At 39.5% G+C, this 26,204-nt stretch overlaps 1 protein-coding gene across 1 annotated transcript in view; it reads left to right on the forward strand.

Moving 5' to 3' along the window:
* The first annotated feature begins 1,059 nt into the window (after positions 1-1,059).
* RRM2B (ribonucleotide reductase regulatory TP53 inducible subunit M2B) overlaps positions 1,060-26,204 on the forward strand; it is a 34,917-nt gene continuing 9,772 nt past the window's right edge. The window contains exons 1-6 of the mRNA XM_082601431.1: positions 1,060-1,240; positions 9,329-9,484; positions 12,931-13,047; positions 13,789-13,922; positions 14,500-14,594; positions 16,525-16,658. Of these exons, the coding sequence (XP_082457557.1) occupies positions 1,193-1,240; positions 9,329-9,484; positions 12,931-13,047; positions 13,789-13,922; positions 14,500-14,594; positions 16,525-16,658 (684 nt within the window). The 5' untranslated portion in view covers positions 1,060-1,192. The remainder of the gene's footprint in view (positions 1,241-9,328; positions 9,485-12,930; positions 13,048-13,788; positions 13,923-14,499; positions 14,595-16,524; positions 16,659-26,204) is intronic.

Genomic DNA, 26,204 nt, shown 5'->3' on the forward strand with positions numbered 1-26,204 from the left:
AAGAGCGTCTCGCAGGGAGCCTGGAAGCCTACTGCCTTCGGGCTGGGTAACCTCAGTGGTTTATCCCAAGCCCGAGTTCCTGGTCCGTAAGCGGAGGGGCATCGCTGTCTACGGCACAGGGGCGTCCCGGGACCCCGCGGCTCGGTTCACAGCGCGGTACGGCGCCCGGCACTTGCTAAGTGCAAGTATCACTACAAGCTTAGTTTGCTGAAGCAGTTCCACAGAGCCTTCAAACCCCGTCCCCGCCTTCCGTCATTCGCCCCCCTCCTCACCCCGACGCCCCACCGACCCGTTCCCGCACACCTTCTGCCGACCTCTTCTCGGTCGCTTAAGGACAAAGCAGGGCAGCCTTCTCTCTTCACCAGTGGTGTAACGGTGCGGTCCTCTTTTCTCACCAAGAGCGTGGCTTCTCCTCACTACCGCTCCACGCGCGAAGAGCGCTCTCTCCTCTTTAGCTCCTCCTGTGTGTGGTCCGACCGCTACCTGGCGGTCTCTCAGGCCGAGTTACCGCGACGCACCGTGTACCTGAGGCACGGCGAGAGCTAGCTGGAGTCTCGACCAAGACAGATGACCTGGCAGGTCCGTGCACCTCCTGCACCGCGCGACTAGAGGACGGTCTCGCGGGAGGGGCCGAAAGCCGAACCCCTCAGGCCACAGACTGGGGGGTGTGGCGGGGGGGGGCCTCTGGGAGAGTTCCTCAGGGAGCGAGCGGGGGGCGGGGCCGGCGTGGGGGCGGGCCGGCGTGGGGCGGGGTCTGCCGGAGGAGGCAGGGCCTGGAGGCGTGGGAGGCGGGGCCAGCAGGCGCAGAGAGGGACACTCACTGGGCAGGCGGGAGGTGGGGCCGGCGCAGCGGGGCGGGGCCCGGAGGCGGGAGAGGCGGGGCCGGTAGGCGCAGGGAGGACCCGCATTAAACAGGCGGGAGGTGGGGCCAGCGCAGAGGAGTGGGGCGGGGCTGGCCGGAGCAGGCGGGTCCCTGAGGCCGGGGAGGCGGGGCCAGGCCAGAGCTGGGACAGTCCCTCAATGGGCAGGCGAGAAAGTGAGGTCGACAGAGTGGAGCGGGGCGGGGCCAGAAGGAGTAGGAGGGGTCGGGGCCGACTCAGAGAACCCGCCGGCCACTGGGTTCTGTCCCAGGTGGAGGTGGCCTGAGGCACTTGGTTCCCTCTGCTCTCGTAGCTCTGGCGGAGTCTGCGCGATGGGAGACCCGGAAAGGCCGGAAGCGGCCAGGCCCGAGCAGGAGGAGGTAAACATTGTTGCTGCTTCCTCTCCCGCCCCACAGTCATGCCTGGCCTCTAGGTTGCGGCGGGGACCTGCAAGGTGCAGGAGCGCTGTGGGAAATTTTATTCATTGCCTTCTGAAACCTGGTGTAGGCCCGGCTTCGAGTCCTCGCTGCAGACGGGTTTCGTCTTTTCGAGCGCCCGGGAGGCAGTCCCCGGGGAGGGGTGAGGAGGGAGCCGGGTTTCTGCTCCACTGCTCTGTTCCGGGGCTACCCAAAGGCAATGCTCTGAGACTTCAGACCGGCGCAAGGGCACCCCTCTCCCATCCTTCCCTGTTCTGGAGCCCTAGCCGGGGAAATTGAGGCAAGGGCCGAGGACTGGTGGCTCTGCTGGAGAAATGCATGCCATCTCTGGGATCGGTAAAAGGACTTGGAAGGATGCCTGTGGAAATTGACACAGGTGGATGGGGTGGAGATGATAGGTAGAATGGCGTCGGGAAATCCTCATAACAATGAAATGATCAGATTAGGAGGCCAGTTTTCTCAGACCCGGCTAAACTAGCTGTGCATCTTTGGGGTATCACTATCTTCGTTTATATGGTGGAAGTGATACTTCCTTCACAGAGAATTAAGTAAAATACTTTATGCAAAGTGCCACGGAAGTTGTGGGTGCTTAATAAAAACCTTAGTTAACGTGTTCATCTTCTCTGCTTCTATATTAGTAGAGGTACATAGCAACAGTAAATAAGCTGGGATTCATTACATTGTAGGGTTGTAGGGTAGTTCAAATTGTCGCACTGTAATTTTCATACCCTGTTATTCTGTAAATACTTCTAAACCTGTTGCTGTGTGTGGTATCTGATTATTTTAATAGAGTTTCAGTTCACAAAGACACTTGCTTAGCCCTACATTTCTTCAGAAGGTTGTAGATTCCAGATTTGGGATTTTATTTTATTTTGACTTTGTAAACATTTAGTAGCTAGTTAACAAATTGTAAATAGCCCTCAAACTTTTTCTTCCCCTCGTGAAACAAATACATTTAGTACCAATTTCCCCACTGTAACGGGACAACTCAGATATTTTTGTTTGTGCTAATAGTACCAACACTTATTGAGATTTAAGACCTGGAAGTTAATTTTTATTTATTATCCCTATCTTGATACAGACCCACAAAGACAGAGGCAGTACTTTAGATCTAGAAAGAATTTTAGTGAGCACCTGTTCCACAGTTTTTAACTCGAAATGCAAGGGTGCCTTAAGTACTTTGTTTCTCTAGATATATTGGTGCAGCATGGGCCACCTGCATCAGAATCACCTGGAAAACGTTGTAAAAAATGTAAATTACTGGGCCTATGCCCCAGATGTAGTGAATCAAAATCTCTTGGGGTGGGTCTGGGACTGCAATTTTTTTTTTTTTTTTTTTTTTTTTTTGCGGTACGCGGGCCTCTCACTGTTGTGGCCACAGGCTCAGCGGCCATGGCTCACGGGCCGAGCAGCTCCACGGCATGTGGGATCTTTCCGGACCAGGGCATGAACCCGCGTCTCCTGCACCGGCAGGTGGACTCTCAACCACTGCGCCACCAGGGAAGCCCGACCAAAGTGATTTTTTTTTTTTTTTTTTTTTCTTTTTGCGGTATGCGGGCCTCTCACTGTTGTGGCCTCTCCCGATGCGGAGCACAGGCTCCGGACGCGCAGGCCCAGCGGCCATGGCTCACGGGCCCAGCCGCTCCGCGGCATATGGGATCCTCCCAGACCGGGGCACGAACCCGCATCCCCTGCATCGGCAGGCGGACTCTCAACCACTGCGCCACCAGGGAGGCCCCAAAGTGATTTTTAAAAGGCTTCTGTGTTTGTAACTTGTTATGGCTTGGGTTGGTGGGGGGAGTTAATTCAAATTAAGCTTTTGTTAAACATCTAATGTGAGGAGTAAGAGTTTTTGTCTGATTCAGTTATTCTCCAGGTGCTGAGCACTTTCTGAGTCTCTTATTTCTCATTTTGATCATCCAGTTGTTGGTGCTGGAAACCTCAAGGGCATCTTCAACTCTTCCTTATCCTGTTGTCCAGAATTCAAATTTTAGCAGGAATTATTAAATCTACTTTTGAATATCCCTTAAATCAGTCTTTTGTGTTTCTGCAGCTGATATCCTCGTTCAGGCAAGAGATGGACCGTGCAATAATCTTTTCATTGTTATCTGCACCTCCAATTTCTCTTCTAATCTAGCCACATTTCTCCAAAAGTGATCATAAAACAAATCTGATTCTGTTCCTTACCTGATTAAAAACTTTCAATGGCTCCCAATAGACTGCATGCTAAGGCCAGATGCCAAAGTGTTATATATCAAAGCAGACCACTTTGACCTGCTCCAACATTTTCAAAAAAATCAACATCTTAATATCCATTTAAAATGCAAAAAATAGGCACATCCCCCTTAACCTCAGATAAAGCTTGGAGATGGAGTATGTATTTTAATAGCTGAAAGTCAAAAAATGTTTTGTTTGTTTCTTTTCATCAAAATGATGACACTGAGTAAAAAAGAAATTGTCAAAATAGTTGTATGAAATGGCGATAGGAAAATAGCTATGGCAAAATTCATATATATTTACATTCAAGGCCCTTGCATGGTTTAAAACCTGGGCCAATTTTCCAAACAAAATCATAAGTACAACACTAATTGATAAAATTGACTTTTGTCTATTTTATTAGTATAATTTTTTAAGTTAATATATATAACATTACTTATAAAATCAATGGAATAGTAAGTCTGTTTTGATGAACCCATCATTTTAAGTTGGTGTATAGATGATAGTTGAAGATTTATATCAAACTTAGTAAAGAATTACCTCGCGTATTTTTCAGAAGTTCTCTTAATTCACTACTGGCCAATTCTGTGGATTTATCAACCCTGTAAAATATGTGGATACCTGTAGCATTCAAAATGCATATGGCTAGTATGCTGCTGTCTGATGCACTCACGTACTTCTGTTGCCACCAGGATCAGCTGTCTTTATTTCCAGTGCTGTTTATACCAGTCGTACTTGTATTGTAATGACTTTAATTAATTTATTCATTTTTAAAAATTTTATTTATTTATTTTTGGCTGCGTCTGGTCTTAGTTGTGGAACACGGGATCTTTTGTTTTGGTGCGTGGACTCTTCGTTGTGGCATGCAGGCTTCTCTCTAGTTGCAGTGCTTGAGCTCTGTAGTTTGCTGGATGCAGGCTCAGTAGTTGTGGTGCGTGGGCTTAGTTGCCCCGTAGCATGTGGGATCTTAGTTCCCCAACCAGGGATCGAACCAGTGTCCCTTGCAGTGGAAGGTGGATTCTTAACCACTGGACCACCAGGGAAGTCCTGTAGTGACTGTAATTTAATTAAATATGTGGAAACTAGTAATATGTGAGTATGAAAAGAAAGTTGTTTCTATGAAAACTTAAACTGAGAGCTTTGGAAAATTCAATAAACATGAATTGTTAACAAATTCTATAGAATTAGATGTAAGCAAACAAGTATAAAAAGATTGGGGAGAATCATAAAAGAGATAAGGATTTTGCACTCAGATTGTGCTACCCTAAGTGTGTTAAAACTAGGAAGTATAGGTGTTGCGTTGTGCTGTCTTAATGTCAGAAAGTCTTGGGACTCCAATCAGTGTGACAACGACAACGTTTTGGCCTTACAGCAGAAGATTAGCAAATAAATGTAAATGTTTTAAGTGAAATCAAATAGTTTAAGGCATATATACTTTTCTTGTGATTCCTTAATTTATCCAGTTTTCAACTAAGTTCTTAACTTCGAACAAGAGAGCTTCTATATGTTCTTGTTACTATTAGCATTATTGTTTTTCTCCTTTTTGTTTGGTTTTGAAAAAAAAAATCTTGGGTCACGCCTGAAAAATAGAGACAAATGTTTACAGGGTTTTTGTTGTTGTTTTTAACTGCCTGTCTTTAATCTCGTGTTATTCTTCAGTTAAGCAGAGATAGCTAGAGAAACTTTCATCTGAGTTCATCCAAAAAAAAAAAAGGACAACCTGGAAACACAAGTCCATGCATTAGTGGTTACCTTTCTGTATGGTATAAAACATTTCTGTCAGTTACTTTTATTACTGTTTTAAATGATTAAAAACATTTATTATTTTTTAATTGAAGTATAGTTAATTTACAATGTGTTAGTTTACAGTGTACAACAAAGTGATTCAGTTATACATGTATATATATTCTTTTTCAGATTCTTTTCCATTATAGGTTATTACAAGAGATTGAGTATAGTTCCCTATGCTATACAGCAGGTCCTTGTAAAAACACATTTTAGAGTGAAATTTTAAATCTAATGTTTGTGACACTAGAGGGACCACATAGTTCTTCAGAGCACACTTGGAAAAGTCATTGTGAAGTGTTTTCTGCCTTTCTGGTTTATCTTCTTCTATCGTCCTCCACATACCATAAAGTCCAGATATAGAAAGTGACTTCCAATTCTTAAAAATGTCATATGCCATCATGCCTTTTTTCATATTGTTTTTTCTCCTAAAATATGGGTTCTTAGCCCACATCCACAGAGAGTACCCTGCAGAGCCTAGAACTTTGGGATGTGTGGTTCTCCTGACATTGTTTTGAAATGTGTGTGGATTTTTCTTAGCATCAGGAAAATAAGCAATATGTCATCTCTAACCCAGTTCAAAAGTCTACATTCGTGAAAGCCCCTCTCTTTACATGGCAGTATCTTTCATAATACCCTCCTAATTCAGCTTCTTTTCTTTCTTTTTTTTTGCGGTACGCCGGCCTCTCACTGGTGTGGCCTCTCCAGTTGAGGAGCACGGGCTCCTGACGCGCAGGCTCAGCGGCCATGGCTCACGGGCCTAGCCGCTCCGCGGCATGTGGGATCTTCCCTGACCGGGGCACGAACCCATGTCCCCTGCATTGACAGGCGGACTCTCAACCACTGCGCCACCAGGGAAGCCCAGCTTCTTTTTTTAACAACCCACATCTTATCAGGATTGGACAGGAAGAATATAAGTATCCAAATGTGACTTTCATTCTGCAGCAGTTTTCATAGATCCTGACGTTGGTCAGTTATTTATCAGCATTTTCAAACTCCATTCGGGGCAAGGGTGCTTGGTCCCAAAGGGTTGCTGCTTATCATGTCCTTCACAACTTGCAAGATGGCCCACACAGCAAATATAGTGTAAAGTAAAGAATTCCAGCTCTCAATATATACCTGTACCCGAGGGACAAAATATATAACAAAAAGAAAAATGTAGAATCATATCAAAGTGCTACATGGTAATGATAAAAGCAAGCACAATCTAGAAGAACAATGTGGGCCAAGACAAGTTTGAAATATTTGTCGACTGCAGACCTCAGCCTTTTAAATTGGGATTTGAATATCTCACTTTTTAAGCCTTTCCAGCAGTTTTCTAATTATTTCATGAATGAACGTTCCCTGACAGCAGTCATAGAAGGTATTGACTGATCAAATAATTAACCACTGTAATAGTTCTTTTATCAGTTCTTTGAAGTATAGGGACAGCCTATAGCAAAGGCCAACCAGAAATATCCCAGCAGTCAATAATAACACAGTAATAATTTTAAAAGTTTATAACACTTGAGAGTGTGCAAAGTACTTTTATTTGTATTAGCTCCTCTGATCTTTATAACATTCCTTTCAAATAAGTATGGCAAGTGTTACTGTCTTTAATTTACAAGTGATGATGATCAGATTAAATGACTTGCCTAAAGACATGAATAATACTCTGTGCTTATTGTAAGTGAACACAATTTTGTACTTTAATGGACAGTGTACAGTGAAATATGGTCATTTGGTTCACTTCACATTCTGCCATAGAGGCGGCGATTTCCAAAATGTTGATTTTCAATCTTATCTTTACTGTCTTACCATTCACCTGTGAAATACATCCTCATCAACAACACACTTCATGATCTCATTATACATAGTGATTTTAACCTGGTAAAGGAGAAGGCGAATGCATTTTGAGAAAGTTTTACTCTGAGATTTTGAAGCTTGCACCAGTTAAAAATCACTGCTTTGAGCCTTATCAGTTTGGCTGGTAAGAACCAAAGGCTCACTTTGGTTCTTTCAACTTTATTTATAAGGAAATCATTTTTATTTTTCTTAAAATCAAATTTGGTGATTTCCTCCTCCTGTCATTTCACTGGTTACATCAGTACCATTTGTTAAATTAATTTTGCTTAGTAGGAGATATTACAGTTGGCCCTTGAATAACCTGGGGGTTAGGGGCACTGACCCTTGGTGCAGTTGAAAATCCACATATAACTTTTCAGTTGGCGCTCTGTATCCATGGTTCTGCACCCACTGATTGTCAACCAACTGTGGATGGAATAGTTTTGTAGTTTTTATTGGAAAAAATTCACATGTAAGTGGACCTGTGCAATTCAAACCTGTGTTGTTCAAGGGTTAATTGTAGTGTATACTCTTTTTAACTTTAGTTATCTCACTGTTTTGAATTCTGGTTTTTAGATATAGGCTGGCCCTACTAGCTGCCATCCATACATACAGAGATGTAGTTTAAGGCAAGGCTTTGAGTTCAGACCTATCTCAGTTCTAATCTTATTTCTGCCACTTACCACTCGTGGGATCCTGGGTATGTTATTTACGTACTTCAAGACCTAGTTGTCCCATCTGTAAAATGGGAATACTGTTACTATTTGACTGACTTGTACAGATTAAGCAGAATAAGGTATATAAAGCATCTGTGTGGTGACAGTTCAAAAGCAGCCTCAATACCAGACCCAGAGGACATGCTCTTATGTGTATCTCCTGTTCTAGAGCCTGGAACTGCAGTGTCAGGATCTTACGGCTCTTTTGAGATTGCAGAGCCCTCAATGGCAACACAAACAAAATACTTGACCACTTCCGTTTTAAAAATTTGCTTAAATATTTGTGGAATGAATATTGAGTAAGTGCCAGGTACTATGCTAGGCTATAGGGATTCCGCAAGTGTAAAGTTGGTTTTTGCTGTTAAGAAGCATGGTCTAGAAGAGACTGTAGAGAAGTAACAGGGAATTAAATTGCAGTGAGCTATGTGCTATGTTAGCCACCTAATCCAGGCCTTTGGTGTAGTGGGGGGAGGAGGAGATGTGAGGGCACTCAGAGGAGGCTTGCTTTGAGTGGTTATTAGGTTATTTCACTAATGTATTGTGGTCTTATGTTAAATTTTTTAAAATTTAAAGGTATCCAGTAATCTGAGCACAAGGTAAAGAGAAATTAACAGCCCATTCACTTACTTAGCTAATGTTTATTGATGTTACACTTGACACAGTACTCTGGGAACACCACAATATATAAAAACTGGTCTCTGCTCTCTTGCTGATTATTTTTAAAAAATACACACACGCACACACACACATACACACATACACACGTATATGGCACTGTCCCCTTTTAGAGTGCCATCCTCTTTCCAAGCTGTATGTATTTAGGTATGTGTTTCTTACTTTATCCCATAGAGCTTTGAGACAGCCCCGGTGAGACCATATGCAGTAAAGGAATGTTAACATGTAACTAGCAAAAACCAACTGTTACATGGGAAGGGTCAGACAAACAAAGGCTGCTAAGTTTTTGGTAAGGAGTTTTCAGATAAGTATTATAATTTCAGTTAATATTAGAAAAGAGAACATTAAAATTTAAAAAGTAGCTCATAACAGTAGCCTATTCATGCCAGCATTCTATCTCTGTGAGAGGCACTGAAGGGGCATTTTGTCCACAACTTTAGAAATTTGCTCACTGTGACGTTTATGGGTCTAATTTTATACTTATCCTCAAAGTAACAATAATGACAATAATATTTTGAGAGATTACTATGCACCAGGCTCTGTTTAAAACACTTTTAATCATCACAATTAACCTCTAAGGTAGGTATTATTTTACTGATGAGGAAACCAAGGCTCAGAGAACTTAAGGAACTTCTTATAGCCACACAACTAAGCAAACACCATGAACCAGCTACCACATAACAGTAAGGATTCAAGCTGGGGACACTGGCTCCCAAAACGATGCTGTCTCTCGAACTTCCCCAGATGTGTGTTTAGATGTGAATAAAGAGGAAATCTCTCCATAAAATGGGTGCTTGTACTTTATTTTTCAAAGAGGTTATCTTCAGATACCAACGAAAATGAAGCAAAGTCAAATGAAGAGCCACTCCTAAGAAAGAGTTCTCGCCGATTTGTCATCTTTCCAATCCAGTACCCTGACATTTGGAAAATGTATAAACAGGCACAGGCATCCTTCTGGACAGCAGAAGAGGTAAGTAGCAGCACCGTCATCAGCAAACATGTTCTCTAGTGCAGTGTTCACATTTTCTGTTGCAGGACATTAAAAATGTTTAACTTACATTATAAGGCACATTGAATAAGATCAGTTGTATAAGATAAAGTTTGAAATTCCTGAGATTAAATACAGGGTTCTCCAATGTTTTGTGTTTAGATTACTGTCTATAAACATGTTTTCTGCTGCAAAAATGTCATCTCAGCCTGCCAGAATTTTACCTCCAATATATTTCAGAACATTTTCCATTTTTAAACAGAGTTTTGGTTTGCTGTGACCAAATAAGACTAGTCTTTACTTATGGTTAGCGGAATAAATAAAATTGCAGCCATAGCTAAAGCATGAAATAGTGAAAGCCTTAGAGACCCTCCTTTCAGATGAGAGGCTTATCTGATGGTGCAGAAGGAGCTGTCACATGGGGAGTTTGCCTGGGCAGGGCACTCAGTTCTGAGGTGCTGGCCTGAATTCACAGTGCTCCTCCCAGCCTGGCCCTGCCCTCAGCCACATCAAACCTGGCACAGCTGTGCCAACAGACAGGACAGCTGTGGAATGTTTTCTTGTAGTGTGGCAATTTCCGCCTAGGAAATGATTTGAACACAGCAAATCAGAAGATCCTCGCTGGCTTGGTAAGGGCAGTTGGTCATGCAAGCGGTTGCTCCATAGTCTGCAAATAATCATTGTCTTCATTTTTGAATACGATGGATGATACCTGTATAGCACTCTGTTCTCTGTGTGTGAATATTTATCTATATAGATAGATATATCTATTTTTTTAGATATATTTGGATCTGTCTGTTTATTTACCTGTTTTTTGAGAAATTGACTCTTTACCTATGCTGTTGAGAATGCAGACTCTGGAACCAGGCTGCCTAGGTGCAAATCCTGGCTCTACCACGTACTATCTGTGCCACTGGCAAAGTTGCTCTGTGAAACCTCTCTGTGTATCCTCATCAGGAAATTGGGCTAATAGTACCTAGTTCTGGTTGTTAGGATTAATTAGATGTGTAGAATGTTACTTGGCATTTAGCAAGCACCAAATAAATGTAAGCTATTATTTTACACAGAATGGGGGAGATTTATACTAGAAATCAGAAGGCGCCAATTTTTGAAGCTTCTGTTACACTGATTTTACCCACCTACGCATCTTTGTTATTTTATATTTGTTAACGTTATTAACATCTTTGTTATATTGTAGTTAGCATGTAGAGCAAAAAACCAACCCAAACCCAAACTCAGCATTTTCAAATTGGGCCATAGTGCTAGGCATACCTGACTGTCTCTAACTGTGGTTTTTAGAAAGTTTTTTGTGAGATGTGGTTAAGAGAACAAATGGAGTACATAGGTGGCTTTTTCATTCATCATGTTAAAAAAGTACTTGTGACACCTGGGTTTTTTAAATTCATCAAAAAATTTCTTACATCTTTTAGGAAATGTAATATGTGTAGTACTATGACTTAAAAAACACTAATTTTTAAAAATTAAAATATAAAGCTGGTACATGTTTTATAGACAGCTGATAGGAAGATTCAAATACATAATTAATTGGGAAGTCAAACACATTTTTAGTTCCACATATTACTCATTTAAACAAATTATGTAAGTTACAGTTTAATCAACTCTAGATTTCATTGTTTTATCAGTGATTTAGCTTTACTCCTAAATATGTCTGATCATCGAAGCCTTGATTCAGAAGATAAAGTTCTGGTGTTTGGGGTTTTTTTTCAAAGCTACCCAGGCGGTTCTGTTAACCAGTAGTTTGTAATCAATCTTTAGATGGTAAAATTGAGAATTTATTCAAATGAGATAAAGCTGGGCGAAAAGTTTTACCTTTTAGGAATGGAAAATAACTAATGTAGATAAGTTTAATATTTAAAAGAGAGCATATTGTAATATTAAAATTTAGTATCAGGAGTATAATACACAAAAACCAGGAAGATGTCAGTTAAACCCGAGTGAACTCTTAATAGAATAGGACCTGATTTTTAGCTTACATATTTTAAAAGATGTATACAAATATTTCCTCTCTGCTCCATTGTATCCCCAACATTTAGCACAGTGTCTGGCATGTAGTTGGTGCTCAGTAAACATTTAAAAAACAAAGTAATGAGAAAAAGGACTTTGGAAAAGAACACAAATGATTGAAAGGATGAAACTTTAGTCTTTTTTTGGAATGGTGAAAGAGATTAGGGCTTTGTTAGAATAAATAAAAGAAGGACAAAAGACAATTACATATTTCAAATGTTTATGAGGTTATTATGACACATACTTAAGAGATCTTCCTGAGACAAAATGATACCTACATGGTACATTTAAAGACTATTTTACAACTGTAAATTTCACCAAACTCTAGAGTACATTTCTATTAATTCCAAGGACTAGTTCTAATAAACATTTTCCAAAATATTTCTATTTCCAGAGGAAGACATATCTATCTATAAATTGTTTTAAAACCCAGATTGTTACGTGCCTGACATTACTTCTGGGTATAAAAGTAGACTAGTCAGCAGTAAGGTAGCAGCTACAATTGCTTAACAAGTCCTAGTTATCTGTCTAACACAATGGTAAATAGGTATAAAATGTTAAAGAAATGGCTGCTGAAAGGCATTAGTTTATTCACCTCAGTTCCTTATTGACTGTTTCTACTCTTTCTTCCCATTTTGCCCCCTCCTTAATTGCCTCCAGATTTTGGCTTTCCCCCCAGCTTTATTGATATAGTTGACATATAACATTGTATAGGTATAAATTGTACAACGTATTGCTTTGCTACACTATGTATGGCAAAATGATTACCACCATAGTATAAGCTAACACCTGTATCCCATCACATAGTTACCATTTCTTTTTTGTGGTGAGAATAGGTTAATTTTAATATTTTGAAAGGACATCCTGGCCAGCTTCTCAATTAGCTAGAAGATAGATGTCTTCATAATGTTTTAATTTTGTTCTGTTCCTTTGTAATTGTCTTAGTTTGAGCTGCTATAATAATATCATAGAGTAGATAGCTTGCAAACAACTCACAGTTTTGGAGGCTGGTGATTCTAAGATCAAGGTGCCTGCAGATTTGATATCTGGTGAAGGCTTGCTTCCTGTTTCATAGACAGCTGTCTTCTTGCTATGTCCTCACATGGCAGAAGGGGTAAAGGAGCTCTCTGAGGTCTCTTTATAAGGGCACTAATGCCATTCATGAGGGTGACCTAATCACTTCCTAAAGGCTCCACCTCCAAATATCATCACATTGGGAATTGCTTTCAATATGGACTTTGCGGGAACACAAATACTCAGTCTATAGCAAGAATGATGAAATTTTTTTCTTTTTCACATTTTACTGCTAATGAGATGTCCCACCTTAACTTTGAAATGGAAGTCAGTTTTCCATACTTTGAGAAGAATTTAAGTTAAAACTTTTGAAAATCTTTTTATTTCAGGTTGATTTATCAAAGGATCTCCCTCACTGGAACAAGCTTAAATCAGAAGAGAAGTATTTTATCTCTCACATCTTAGCCTTTTTTGCAGCCAGTGACGGAATTGTGAATGAAAATTTGGTAAGATTTTTGTTTCCACTTTTGTTCTCATTCAGCAGTTAAATGATAGTAATGGTGGTAAGATAATCAGACTGAGTCTGAAAAATGATGTCTAAGAAATGAACTTAACTCTTGAAAAATTTTTTCTGATGAAGTGTCAGAGGCAAGGATACATTTCTGTTATTTGACCCCCCAAAATATCATGAAATCAAGCATATTGTACCAATCAAAACTACTTACAAGGCATAAGCATGAGTTTGATTTTACCCTTAGATAGTAATCCTAATAGAGAACCTGCACCTTAATAATCTTTCCAGAGCTCTGCAGTAGAGCACTGGGTCTGGCTTCCCATCTTTAAACTTCTATTATGGTTGGTTAGAGGCATGCTTTCTTATTAAAAAGAGTGGGAAGATGCAAACTTTCATTATAAGCTTGTAGGGGCTTCAGTAGATCTACTTCAGGTCAATTCTACAAAGCAAAATAATTATTTTTGGTAGATGTTCTAAAATGTATTTGGCTTTATAGGCAGTATCTCCACCTAATAGTTCAGTTTATTTAATTGCTTAAGAATATAGTATGCAACTAATTGTGGAGGGTTGATGGATTAAGCAATACTGCTTAAAATAATTCATAAGGTCTTTCTGACCTGTCTGTGGCATGACAGGTGATTTTTAAGTGATAATTCTGATGTCCAGATTCTGATTTGCAGTGTTTAATGAGAGCCCATAGAATTGGATATATTTCTTTCCCTTATCTTCTTAGGTGGAGCGCTTTAGTCAGGAGGTGCAGGTTCCAGAGGCTCGCTGTTTCTATGGCTTTCAAATTCTCATCGAAAATGTTCACTCAGAGATGTACAGTTTGCTAATAGACACTTACATCAGAGATCCTAAGAAAAGGTATTACTGCTGGGATTTTATTTACAAAGGTTTATCCTATTGCTTGATTATATTAATATTAGGGAACTAAATATTAGGGAAAGATTATTCAAATATGGAAGTTTAGGAGTACAATATTTTCTATTGCTTAATAATGTGTTAGATTAAAAAAAACTTGTATAGGACCAGTAAATCTTTGGATAGTATATCTTAAAAAACTGTTCGCACATTCTGTTTAGAAATTAAGTATTCTAATTTAGTCAATTTTGTATAAGACCAGATCCAAAGCACTAATTTGAGTTTTACTTTCACTTCTATATTTTATGGACATGCAAAAATACAGAAAAACTACAAGTCTGTTGCATACCATAGAATTGCATAGAATCAAATATAGTCTGATTAAAAACAAGTGAATTGGAGATTCCCTGGTGGTCCAGTGGTTAGGACTCGGTGCTTTCACTGCCGAGGGCCGGGGTTCAATCCCTGGTCGGGGAACTAAGATCCTGCAAGCCATCTGGCGCAGCCAAAGATAAAAAAAAAAACAAAAACCCAAAAAAACCAAGTGAATAACTTTGCCACTAATCTTTTGTTTTTACAGGGAATTTTTATTTAATGCAATTGAAACAATGCCATATGTTAAGAAAAAAGCAGATTGGGCCTTGCGATGGATAGCAGATAGAAAATCTACTTTTGGTATGTAGCTTTAATTTATATATGATCAAATTTGCCTTGGGTTATACAACTCTATTTTATATGGTGTAGTATCACTATTCCTAAGAATTAATTAGAAACTGGTGAAAAAGTCATCTAAATCTGTTATTTTTCTGTTTATTAAATTGAAAGTTGAAAGGTTAAATGCCAGCACATAATTACAGGTAAATAAGAATCAGTCACATAGACTCTGACAAGAATATTAGAGCAAGACTATATGCTTTCAGTAATGTTTATTTTCCCTAAAATAAAGCAAGTCAAAGTCTTAACATTTTTCAGGGAACAAATATGTAAATTAGTGCACTCAACTAAGGCAAGAAGCAGTTTGCAATAACAGGCTTATTTTTCACAGATAAGTTAAACGCAGACACACTTTTGGGTGAGTTGAGATCCAATAACATTTTTTTACAGAAGCGATTAACATCGTCTCTTATAATATAGTAGTTGGTTAATAAATATTTATTACATTTAATTAAAAATTCAGATATTTAATTTAAATAGCTCTAAGTACCTTTCTTATTCTTATTTATTTCACAATTGATTGTCTTTACTTTCTGGTTTTATTCATCATGTGGGGAAAGAGGTCTCAAAATTTTTGGTCTAAGTACTCCTTTGCACTCTTAAAAATTATTGAGGACTGGTTATATCTATTGATATTTTCATATTAGAAATTAAAGCCAAGAAACTTTCAAAATATTTAATTATTAATGCATATTAAATTAACAGTAATAACCCATTGCATTTTGAAATAAATAATGTATATTTATGAAAAGAAACACTGTATTTTCCCAAACAATTGGAATGGCCTCATTTTGGCCATTCCATTCTCACTGGAATGAGAATGGCCTAGTTTTTTATTTTTGCAAATCTCTTTAATGTCTGACTTAATAGGAGGATAACTGGATTATATCTGCTTCTGAGTTCAATTTGTTGCAGAATGTTGTTTTGGTTGAAGTATATAAAGAAAATCCAACCTCCTTCAGATATGTAGTTAGAAAAAGGAGAAGTATTTTACCAGGCTTTTCAGATTGTTGTGAATATGTTGTGTAGCCTCTGGAAAACACCACTGTATATTCATGAGAGAATGATGGTAAAAAAGATAAATAGTGCCTTATTATTACTATGAAAATAGTTTTGACTTCACAGACCTCCTGGGTCTGTGGATCTCCAGGGATCCCTGGACCACGCGTCGAGAACCAGTGATGTAGTGTAAGATATGGGCAAGCATGTAGTGTATCAGGGAAGAAACATATATGTCTGCATTGCTTTCAGTTCATTTCAAGAATGAGAAAAGCAGTGATTCTCAGTGTGCATAAAATCATCTGGAGAATTTGTGGAAAAATCCTGCTGATTCCTGGTCCTCACCAGAGAGTGATCTGCATTTTATACCCAGCTGAGTTTCTCACAAGTGGATTGAGAAGCACATTTTGAGAAACATTGGCTTTAGAGAAAAACAAAGGACATAAGACCTGAAGTTGACATACCTTTCTGCTCTAGTAGGTAGAGGTGGCAAACTTCCTTCTCTGAAGACTTGGCCGTGGCACTAACTTGTTGATTGTGTTTCTTGGCAAAACAGTTGTGGTATTATTATTAAAAAATATATGTAGGGCTTCCCTGGTGGCGCAGTGGTTGAGAGTCCGCCTGCCGATGCAGGGGACACGGGTTTGTGCCCCGGTCCGTGAAGATCCCACATGCCGCGGAGTGGCTGGGCCCGTGAGCCATGGCTGCTGAGCCTGTGCGTCCAGAGCCTGTGCTCCACAACGGGAGAGGCCACAACAGTGAGAGGCCCGCATACTGCAAAAAAAAAAGAAAAAGAAATATATATGTAAAAGTATATATTATACATATATAAGCTTGAAAATGTCTGCAGTATATGATATTTCAGAAAGTGAAACTATTTTTTGTCTCCCAGGGGAAAGGGTGGTGGCCTTTGCTGCTGTAGAAGGAATTTTCTTCTCGGGATCTTTTGCTGCTATATTCTGGCTAAAGAAAAGAGGACTTATGCCTGGACTTACTTTTTCCAATGAACTCATCAGCAGAGATGAGGTAAGGAATGAAGTATTCTTCTAGTTATATTTGTAATCATAGCTGCTGTTCATTTATTTTTCCTTCTGTTGAAAATGCTTATGGTGACACAAATATCCTGTTAATTAAAATAAAACAGGAAGTCATTTCTTCCTTGGATTTTAAGACTCTGTGTTTTCTTCCTACCTCTCTTACGGTTCCTCCTCAATCTCTGCCCATCCTTATGTACCAATGTACTCCTGGGTTGCCACTTTGGTTGCTCTCCTTCCCTATACATGACCTCCTGGCTGATCTTATTTATTCCCATGGAATCAGCTGCCACCTAGATGCTCATAACAACTAAAACTTTATCTTTAGCCTGGTTATTCTTTCCTGAGCTCCAAACCCATAAATTCAAGTGCATGATAGACGTTTTCTCCCGGAAGGCTCCACAGATATCTCAAACCTAGTATTTCAGAAATCAAGCTCATCATCTTTCTCCTGAAATGTGTTCTTCTTCCTGTTTTCTCTGTCTCATTGAGTACCTCTACCTTCTACCCAGTCATACGAATTTGAAATCTGGGAGTCATTTTAGATTGCTTCTATTTTTTTCTTTTCAGCTATATCCAATCAGTAACTAAATCTTGTCTCCCTCTGTCTGCAACACTCTTTCCATCTTTGCTACCATTTTTTTTTTCATCTGTTGATTACCTTCTCACAAGTTGCCACTTAAAACTTTCCTACCCCAATTAGGTAAAACTGACCACTCTTTGCTCTCTGTATTCCTTTGAAACCGAACTTGTCCCTACCTTAGAGTCCATAACATGTATTGCAATTCTTTTTTTTTTTTAACATCTTTATTGGAGTATAATTGCTTTATAATGATGTGTTAGTTTCTGCTTTATGACAAAGTGTATCAGTTATACATATACATATGTTCCCATATCTCTTCCCTCTTGCATCTCCCTCCCTCCCACCCTCCCTATCCCACCCCTCTAGGTGGTCACAAACCACCTAGCTGATCTCCCTTTGCTATGCGGCTGCTTCCCACTAGCTATCTATTTTACGTTTGGGAGTGTATATTTGTCCATGCCACTCTCTCACTTTGTCACAGCTTACCCTTCCCCCTCCCCATATCCTCAAGTCTATTCTCTAGTAGGTCTGTGTCTTTATTCCCGTCTTACCCCTAGGTTCTTCATGACATTTTTTTCCCCTTAGATTCCATATATATGTGTTAGCATACGGTATTTGTTTTTCTCCTTCTGACTTACTTCACTCTGTATGACAGACTCTAGGTCTATCCACCTCACTACAAATAACTCAATTTCATTTCCCTTTATGGCTGAGTAATATTCCATTGTATATATGTGCCACATCTTCTTTATCCATCCATCTGTTGATGGACACTTAGGTTGCTTCCATGTCCTGGCTATTGTAAATAGAGCTGCAATGAACATTGTGGTATATGACTCTTTGAATTATGGTTTTCTCAGGGTATATGCCCATAGTGGGATTGCTGGGTCATATGGTAGTTCTATTTGTAGTTTTTTAAGGAACCTCCATACTATTCTCCATAGTGGCTGTATCAATTTACATTCCCACCGACAGTGCAAGAGGGTTCCCTTTTCTCCACACCCTCTCCAGCATTTATTGTTTGTAGATTTTTTGATGATGGCCATTCTGACTGGTGTGAGATGATATCTCATTGTAGTTTTCACTTGCATTTCTCTAATGATTAATGATGTTGAGCATTCTTTCATGTGTTTGTTGGCAATCTGTATATCTTCTTTGGAGAAATGTCTATTTAGGTCTTCTGCCCATTTTTGGATTGGGTTGTTTGTTTTTTTGATACTGAGCTGCATGAGCTGCTTGTAAATTTTGGAGATTAATCCTTTGTCAGTTGCTTCATTTGCAAATATTTTCTCCCATTCTGAGGGTTGTCTTTTGGTCTTGTTTATGGTTTCCTTTGCTGTGCAAAAGCTTTGAAGTTTCATTAGGTCCCATTTGTTTATTTTTGTTTTTATTTCCATTTCTCTAGGAGGTGGGTCAAAAAGGATCTAGCTGTGATTTATATCATAGAGTGTTCTGCCTATGTTTTCCTCTAAGAGTTTTATAGTGTCTGGCCTTACATTTAGGTCTTTAATCCATTTTGAGTTTATTTTTGTGTATGGTGTTAGGGAGTGTTCTAATTTCATACTTTTACATGTAGCTGTCCAGTTTTCCCAGCACCACTTATTGAAGAGGCTCTCTTCTCCACTGTATATTCTTGCCTCCTTTATCAAAGATAAGGTGACCATATGTGTGTGGGTTTATCTCTGGGCTTTCTATCCTGTTCCATTGATCTATATTTCTGTTTTTGTGCCAGTACCATCCTGTCTTGATTACTGTAGCTTTGTAGTATAGTCTGAAGTCAGGGAGCTTGATTCTTCCAGCTCCATTTTTCATTCTCAAGATTGCTTTGGCTATTCGGGGTCTTTTATGTTAAGATACAAATTGTGAAATTTTTTGTTCTAGTTCTGTGAAAAATGCCAGTGGTAGTTTGATAGGGATTGCATTGAATCTGTAGATTGCTTTGGGTAGTAGAGTCATTTTCACAATGTTGATTCTTCCAATCCAAGAACATGGTATATCTCTCCATCTATTTGTATCATCTTTAATTTCTTTCATCAGTGTCTTATAATTTTCTGCATACAGGTCTTTTGTCTCCTTAGGTAGGTTTATTCCTAGATATTTTATTCTTTTTGTTGCAGTGGTAAATGGGAGCTTTTCCTTAATTTCGCTTTCAGATTTTTCATCATTAGTGTATAAGAATGCCATAGATTTCTGTGCATTAATTTTGTATCCTGCTACTTTACCAAATTCATTGATTAGCTCTAGTACTTTTCTATTGCACTACTTGTCTCCTCTACTGGACTCAAGTTTCTTGAGTGCAGAAACCTTGTCATTTATCTTTGTGTTCTCAGTGTTAGACCATTATAGCCGTTCGGGTCATATTGATTGACTAATCCTGGCTCCTCAGCTTATTTCTAAAATGACCTTGTCAAGTTACTTAACTTCTCTGAGTCTCAGTTTCTTCAGTTATACACCTTAACAGGCTTTTGTTAAAATGCAATGAAACAATATGTATGAAAGCACATTTTGGGAATCCCCTCATGGTCCAGTGGTTAGGACTCTGTGCTTTCACTGCTAAGGGGGAGCGGGTTCAATCCCTGGTTGGGAACTAAGATCCTGCAAACTGTGTGGCGTGGCCAAAAGAAAAAAAAAAATGCTTTGTATAATTACTTTGTGTTGTTTTGTGTCTTTAAATTTCTAATAATTTTTATTATTAATGTTATATATGATTATTATAGAGAATTAAGAGAATAAAATCATTCAGTCTCAACACACAGAGATAGCCACCTTCCATATTTTGTATTTCCTTCTGGACAATTTCCTACATTTAAACCTATGTAAATATATACAAACATATTTTTATAAGTTGAGATATTCTGCTTTTTTCATATTTTTTTGAGCTAAGATCATCTTTTTTCACTAAGCAGAATATTATGAACATTATTCTATGACATTAAGCATTTTTTGGAAACAGTTTTTTCTTTTTTTTTTTGGTATGCGGGCCTCTCACTGTTGTGGCCTCTCCCGTTGTGGAGCACAGGCTCTGGACACGCAGGCTCAGTGGCCATGGCTCACAGGCCCAGCCGCTCCGCGGCATGTGGGATCTTCCCGGATCGGGGCATGAACCCGTGTCCCCTGCATCGGCAGGCGGACTCTCAACCACTGCGCCACCAGGGAAGCCCTGGAAACAGTTTTGTTAGATATATATTACAGATCCTAATGAGTACATGTATCATTTATTTGACTATAATTAGAAATTTAGGTTGTTTCCTGGTTTTTTGTTTGTTTGTTTTGCTATCATGCAAAATGACTATCTTTGTATATAAGCTTTGTCTCAATTTCATACTATTTTCCTAAGCTAGATTCCCTAGAAATAAAACTACTAGAGTATAAGGCATGAACATTTTAAAGGCCATCATACTCACTTGCAGATTGCTTTCCAGAAATCTGATAACAATTTGTAGCCCCACCTAACAATGTATGAACATGTCTTTTCTTACTATACCCTTACCAGATTTACTTGTTAAATATTGGATAAATTTGATAGGAGTAGTTAGTATCTCATTATTAGTTTCACTTGCATTTTTTGGATTACTGCTTAGATTGAACATTGTTTTCATAGTGATACTAGTCATTTGTCTTTTTTTCTGTAGTTACCTGTTCTGGCCTTTTGCTTTTATTCCCGTCGGTATATATTCCCAATGCACAGTAACTGATTGGGCTCTTTCAATAAGTATTTGTTTATTGAGTTTGTTATATTTATCACATGAATATAATATAAAATATGAATTTTGTTATATTTAGTGCAAATATTTTCCCAGTTTGTCCTTTAATTTTGTTTGTTCTTTTTTTCTTTCCTTTTTTTGGGGGGTGAAGTAGAAGATAGCTTTATTTCTTTGCTAGGCAAAGGGGGACACAGTGGGCTCCTGACCTTGAAGAAAACTACATTTCTCTGTTCGAATCTGCCCTTTGGAACTCAGGGAAGGTCATGGAGGCTGGAGTCTTGTCTACAAGAAATGGGGGACAAAAGGGCCTCCAAGCCTGGGAGCCCCACAGGGCCTCACTCAGTTTCACTCCACCCTTTTCTTTGATACTCCTCAATCTTGAGGACAGATATTGGACAAGAAAGGGAACAATCATTTTGGATAGAGATGTTAATTATAAACGGAGGAACCCTGTTTTAGGGAGACTTGGTTTTAATCCTCACTTCGGTTTTTATCTTTCCCCAGATCTTTCAGGGAAGTGGGCAATGACTGTTCTGACTAGTTCCTGTTCAGATGGGGCATAGTCCTGCCTAATTTTTGGGGAATAGATGCCGAATTAAAAATATTTGAGTTCCACATCCTGGATCCAAATCTTATATGAATAGATACCGAATTTAAAATATTTGAGTTCCACATCCTGGATCCAAGTCTTACATGATCAAGATCTCAATTCCTTGCTCTGGTTAGAGGTAAGAGTGATGACTGGAACTTTAGTAGACAGAATGTATCTCATTCCCTTAGGAATTCAGAATAGGTCTGAAGGCCAATTTGGAACTGGTACTTAGGAGAGACTTGTTGTAGCCAGTTGTTTCCAAACTATTCCTTGTATGGGGAAAACCCATCAAGGCAATCCTGAAGACCTGGAAATAGGAAGCTGACCACATATCTAGCAGTTAGAATTATCAAAAAGAATCAGCATATGAATCTGTAGGTAGAAGGTATGAGAAAGGCTGGGAAAACAGAATTTTCTTTCCGCTTGTCGGAACAAATACTTAAGTTTCCCAAAGGGTGAGATGTCCGCTTCTCGGGAGTCTGCTCGCGCTGGCTGTAAGCAGGCTTGGCTGGTCAGTCTCTGGTAATCTTCTTACTCTGGTGTGATGTAACCATGGCTTTACTCCATCCAATTTTAGAGAGAAGTGAGTAGTAAGAAGAATGTCATAGGATCCCTTCCTAGGATCCCTTCTGTTTCTCTTTAAGCTGCTGCTTAGGTCCTTGCTCTTTCCATACTTTCAGCAGCACCTTGTCTTCTGCTTTGAGGGGATGCAAGAGAGCTTCCAGGTGAGGGGGAGACCTGTGGAACATAAACTCATCCGTGCATACAGTTAACAATTGACCAATCTGTTGTACATACAGTTTAATTTTTTTCTTCCTGTGTTAGAGATGTTTCTCTTTTTTACTGTTACTACTTTTTCCCTTCTGGCTGGAAAGGCTTCTACTCAACCTTGATCCAGGTGTAATCCTCTTAAATCTTTAGCCAAAATCTCATTGAAGAGGGTGGGAGAATTTTTAAATCCTTGTGGCATCCCTGAGTTTGACATAGCTCAGAAAATTCCAAGTTTGCAACAATACAGGAATGAATGTGTCTGAAATCACATCCACAATGGTCGTGTAGTTTTATCATAATTACTCCATTTTGACTCTCAAATGCATTCCCCTTGTCAACGGTAAAGCAGATGTACAATGCATGTCTGAAAGGACACAAAACAGGCCGCTTTTTACCGCTTTTTAAAGTTAAACCATGTATAGGCCAGAGTGACTTCCTCATACCTCAATATGTGCAGATTTTTTTCTTTCATTTCTCCTTTTGATTGCAAGTCTTTCAGTAGAAGACATTGATGATCAAAATATCTGTCCCTTGGTGCCAGGGTGATTCAGCTGTTTGCCCCAGGTGTAGATCATGTCCCTTGGTGCTAGGCCTCCTTTGTATTTGCCTAGTCAATCCACATTGGGGGAAAACTAATCAAGTATAGTGAACAAGCACAGAGGTATGTTAATGAGGACATGCTTTATAGGCTATACATTTTATAATTTATACCCAATTGTCACACAAGCATTGTACATGTGCTTTCAGCAATAGACCTAAAACAAGCAGTGGTACATGATGAGTAATTACACTCTGATACCTTCACTGGGTAGTTTTCCTTTCCTCCTAAACATCAGGGCAAAAGTGTGGTTAACACAATAACTTTCATAAATTCAAACTTCAATTAACAGAACTAGAATTTCATATCTATTAAACATTAATCCTTTCCTCTAAAATTACCCTCATTTTCATAACCCAAGAGTCTCCAATTTCTGGAGGGACCAGGCAGAGATAAAAGAATATTTCAATTTTTCCTACAGAGGTGTAATTTACCCAGTTGTTCTAAGTCATAAGTAGCTTGAGGGGAAGGGCTTCCCTATGTCTGGGAAAACCATAAACATTATTTACCAGCCCAGTCAGTAACTAATCCTTTTGCTAACTTTTTATGAAGCCATCAGATTCTCCATTAAGATTTTTAAATTTTTTAACCAGCTCAGCTGTATGATATGAAATTTATCAGAGACCTGTATTTGTCAAAAGGGGTCCTTCACATAAGTCTTCTTGAAGATGAAGCACCTTTGCAAAAGCATCAGAGTACAGCAACAGAAAGACTTAAAAGGGCTCAGTTAAGCATCTGACTGCAATGTAACTGGTAAAGAAACTTGGTTACAATTACCAGGATTACATTTAACTTGACTGATTACATTTAATTTAACATACCAAATAATCCTAGTTAAATATTTCTCTCTGAGATGCCTCAAGGGCCCTCTGAAGAATCTCAAAGTTAGCTGGAGGTCAAAAGAACCTTTAGAAACTGCCAAACAATACTTACTCATTTTATACAAAGTGAAAAGATTTCAAGGGCAAATAGGAATCTGGTCTTGCCCTAGCCCACTCCCAACAAAATCCATTTACCCAACTAGATTTAATCCAATCTTTGAAAATCCTGATCATGCACAACTTCAAAAACATTTGCTTTCTTATGGAGAATTATTCCTAAAGAGTTTACCCAAAAGCTCTTATCTCACTTGCATTTCTTAACATTGATGACTCTAAAGACATGTCTATATTAATCAAACCAACAAGCTTAAGCCACCTTCAACAGGAGATATTAATTCAGTACTGAATATTTCCCAGATCATGTGGTCCTAAAATTTATCTTGGCCAATTTTCTAGACATTTAGATATAATTTGTAAGTGCTTACTTTTAAGTCAATTAGATAGAGCTCATTTACAAGTTAACTTTTACATAAAGACTGAACCAGAGATCTCAGTTTTTTTTGCTTGAGTTTAAAAAGGCCTTCTTTCCCTGCCTTTTTCTTTAGTCTCAGGAACTAGAGATGATCTAGATAAAATAAGTGTTCTGGCAGGCCCAGGCACAGGGGGAGAGAAATAACAATTCCTTTTCATGGGGGAATAGCTGAAGATCTCCCAATTTTGTAAAAATACCCTGGGTGGGGTGTTATAAGATGGAACAGAGCTCTGATCACCCATAACAAGGCTAGTCCAGAAGGGAAAATCCCAGCCAACATTCTGCCACAGGCAAAACCAGACACAATAGGACGGATTCCCTGGTGTTGTCACACAGTGAGCCCTGTTAGTGAGCCCTGTTATTCAAAGATGTCTCAACCGGTCAATGTAAGTACTGACATGCATACATACATACAACAAACATGGTCCCACAAACAAAACATGTACAACTCTTTTCTGAGTCTCCCTTATTTTCCTTTCCCTTCAGAAACAACCAGCTCTAGGCAAAATGACTTTCCTTTCTCTTTGTACCATCAGCTTGTTACCTAGCTGCTCACTTTTATTATGTAACTGCGTGAATGCTTGAAACATGGAATTTCTCCTGTCTTTCTATTCCTGTGACAAAACGGCTCTAGCTGGAGAATAGTATAATAATTTAGGCTACCATTCAAAGACCATCTTCCCTCATTTTCAAGAATGTACGTTGGCCAAACAGAATTACAATAGAATTTCATTTTTTTCCTAGTTATAGGTTTAGAACTATAGGTCGATGTGTCTGCCAAGATTTTCCCCAGGGGGCTATCAGATGGAGAAAGAGGAGGAGGAGGAGGGGAAGGTGGGGAAGGAGGAGGAGAAGGAAAAGGAGAAAGAGAAGAAAAAGAAAGAGAAGGAGCACTTCCTATCTTTGATTGATAGAACACTCACGAGCGGACTGAAAACAAAACAGGACCCTCGCCAGCAGATGGAAGCCTTATGCCAGAAAAAAACAGCATAAAGCTCAGAGTGGTTGCTTCCAAGTCCTACTTATCCCATGACCTTAGTCTAAGTGGCGCCTTACAGATGGGATTTCTGAAACAGAAAATCCCCAGATGGGAACCAAACGTTCCCCAGATGGAACCAAAAGTTCTTCAGAGGGACAGAATTGAAGGAGCCTGGGAGTGCACTCCCAGGGACTTACCCAGATTCTGGCAGAGGTGTTGTGACATCAGACGCTATCTTTTCTGCTTCCCCAAAACAATTTCTAGGAGTAGGAAGTCCAGAGTGGTCCAAGCAGGAGGAAGAGAGGAAGAGAGGAATGTCCTCAAGGCAAAAATGGCCTCAGGCAGTTGCTAGGACGGTCCCTCTTCCTTTGTGTATTCCCACCTCAGAGTTCCAGCTGCCAGGATGGCAGACGGGGTATGACTGGGGGCTCGGCCTCCAGGCAAGGGTCCCAGGTGATCTGGCTTCTAGGGACACCCCCCTGGACCGTCCCCGAGGCGGTCCCCTGGTGATCACCAAAATTGTTACCTGAAAGCTTGGCCTCTCTGTATACCGGTGCCAAATCGAATCTCAGGGGACAGAGTTTTGGGTGAAGTTGAAAAGGATAGCTCTATTACTTTGCCAGGCAAAGGGGGACACAGTGGGCTCCTGCCCTCAAAAACTGTGTGTCCCCTGTTTGTTCTTTTAATGTACAAAATCCTGTAATTCGTCGGATCTACTTTCAGAGATGAGTTAAATAGTTTGTTTTTGGCTTTTGAACATTAACTCTTTAACGCCATTGAAATTTGTTTAGTACAAGTACGGAATGTAATATAAATAAAGCATAGGATAAGTTAGAATGTAACTTAATTTTATTTCACACACTCTTCGGAAGTTTTTCCAATTCTCTTTAAGTAATCCTCCATTGACTTGTGATGTCTTCTTTATTATATATTAAGACTTCAAGTATACTAAAATCTG

This window comes from Mesoplodon mirus (genome assembly GCF_964341445.2).
Source record: "Mesoplodon mirus genome assembly, chromosome: 16".
Taxonomy (NCBI): domain Eukaryota; kingdom Metazoa; phylum Chordata; class Mammalia; order Artiodactyla; family Ziphiidae; genus Mesoplodon; species Mesoplodon mirus.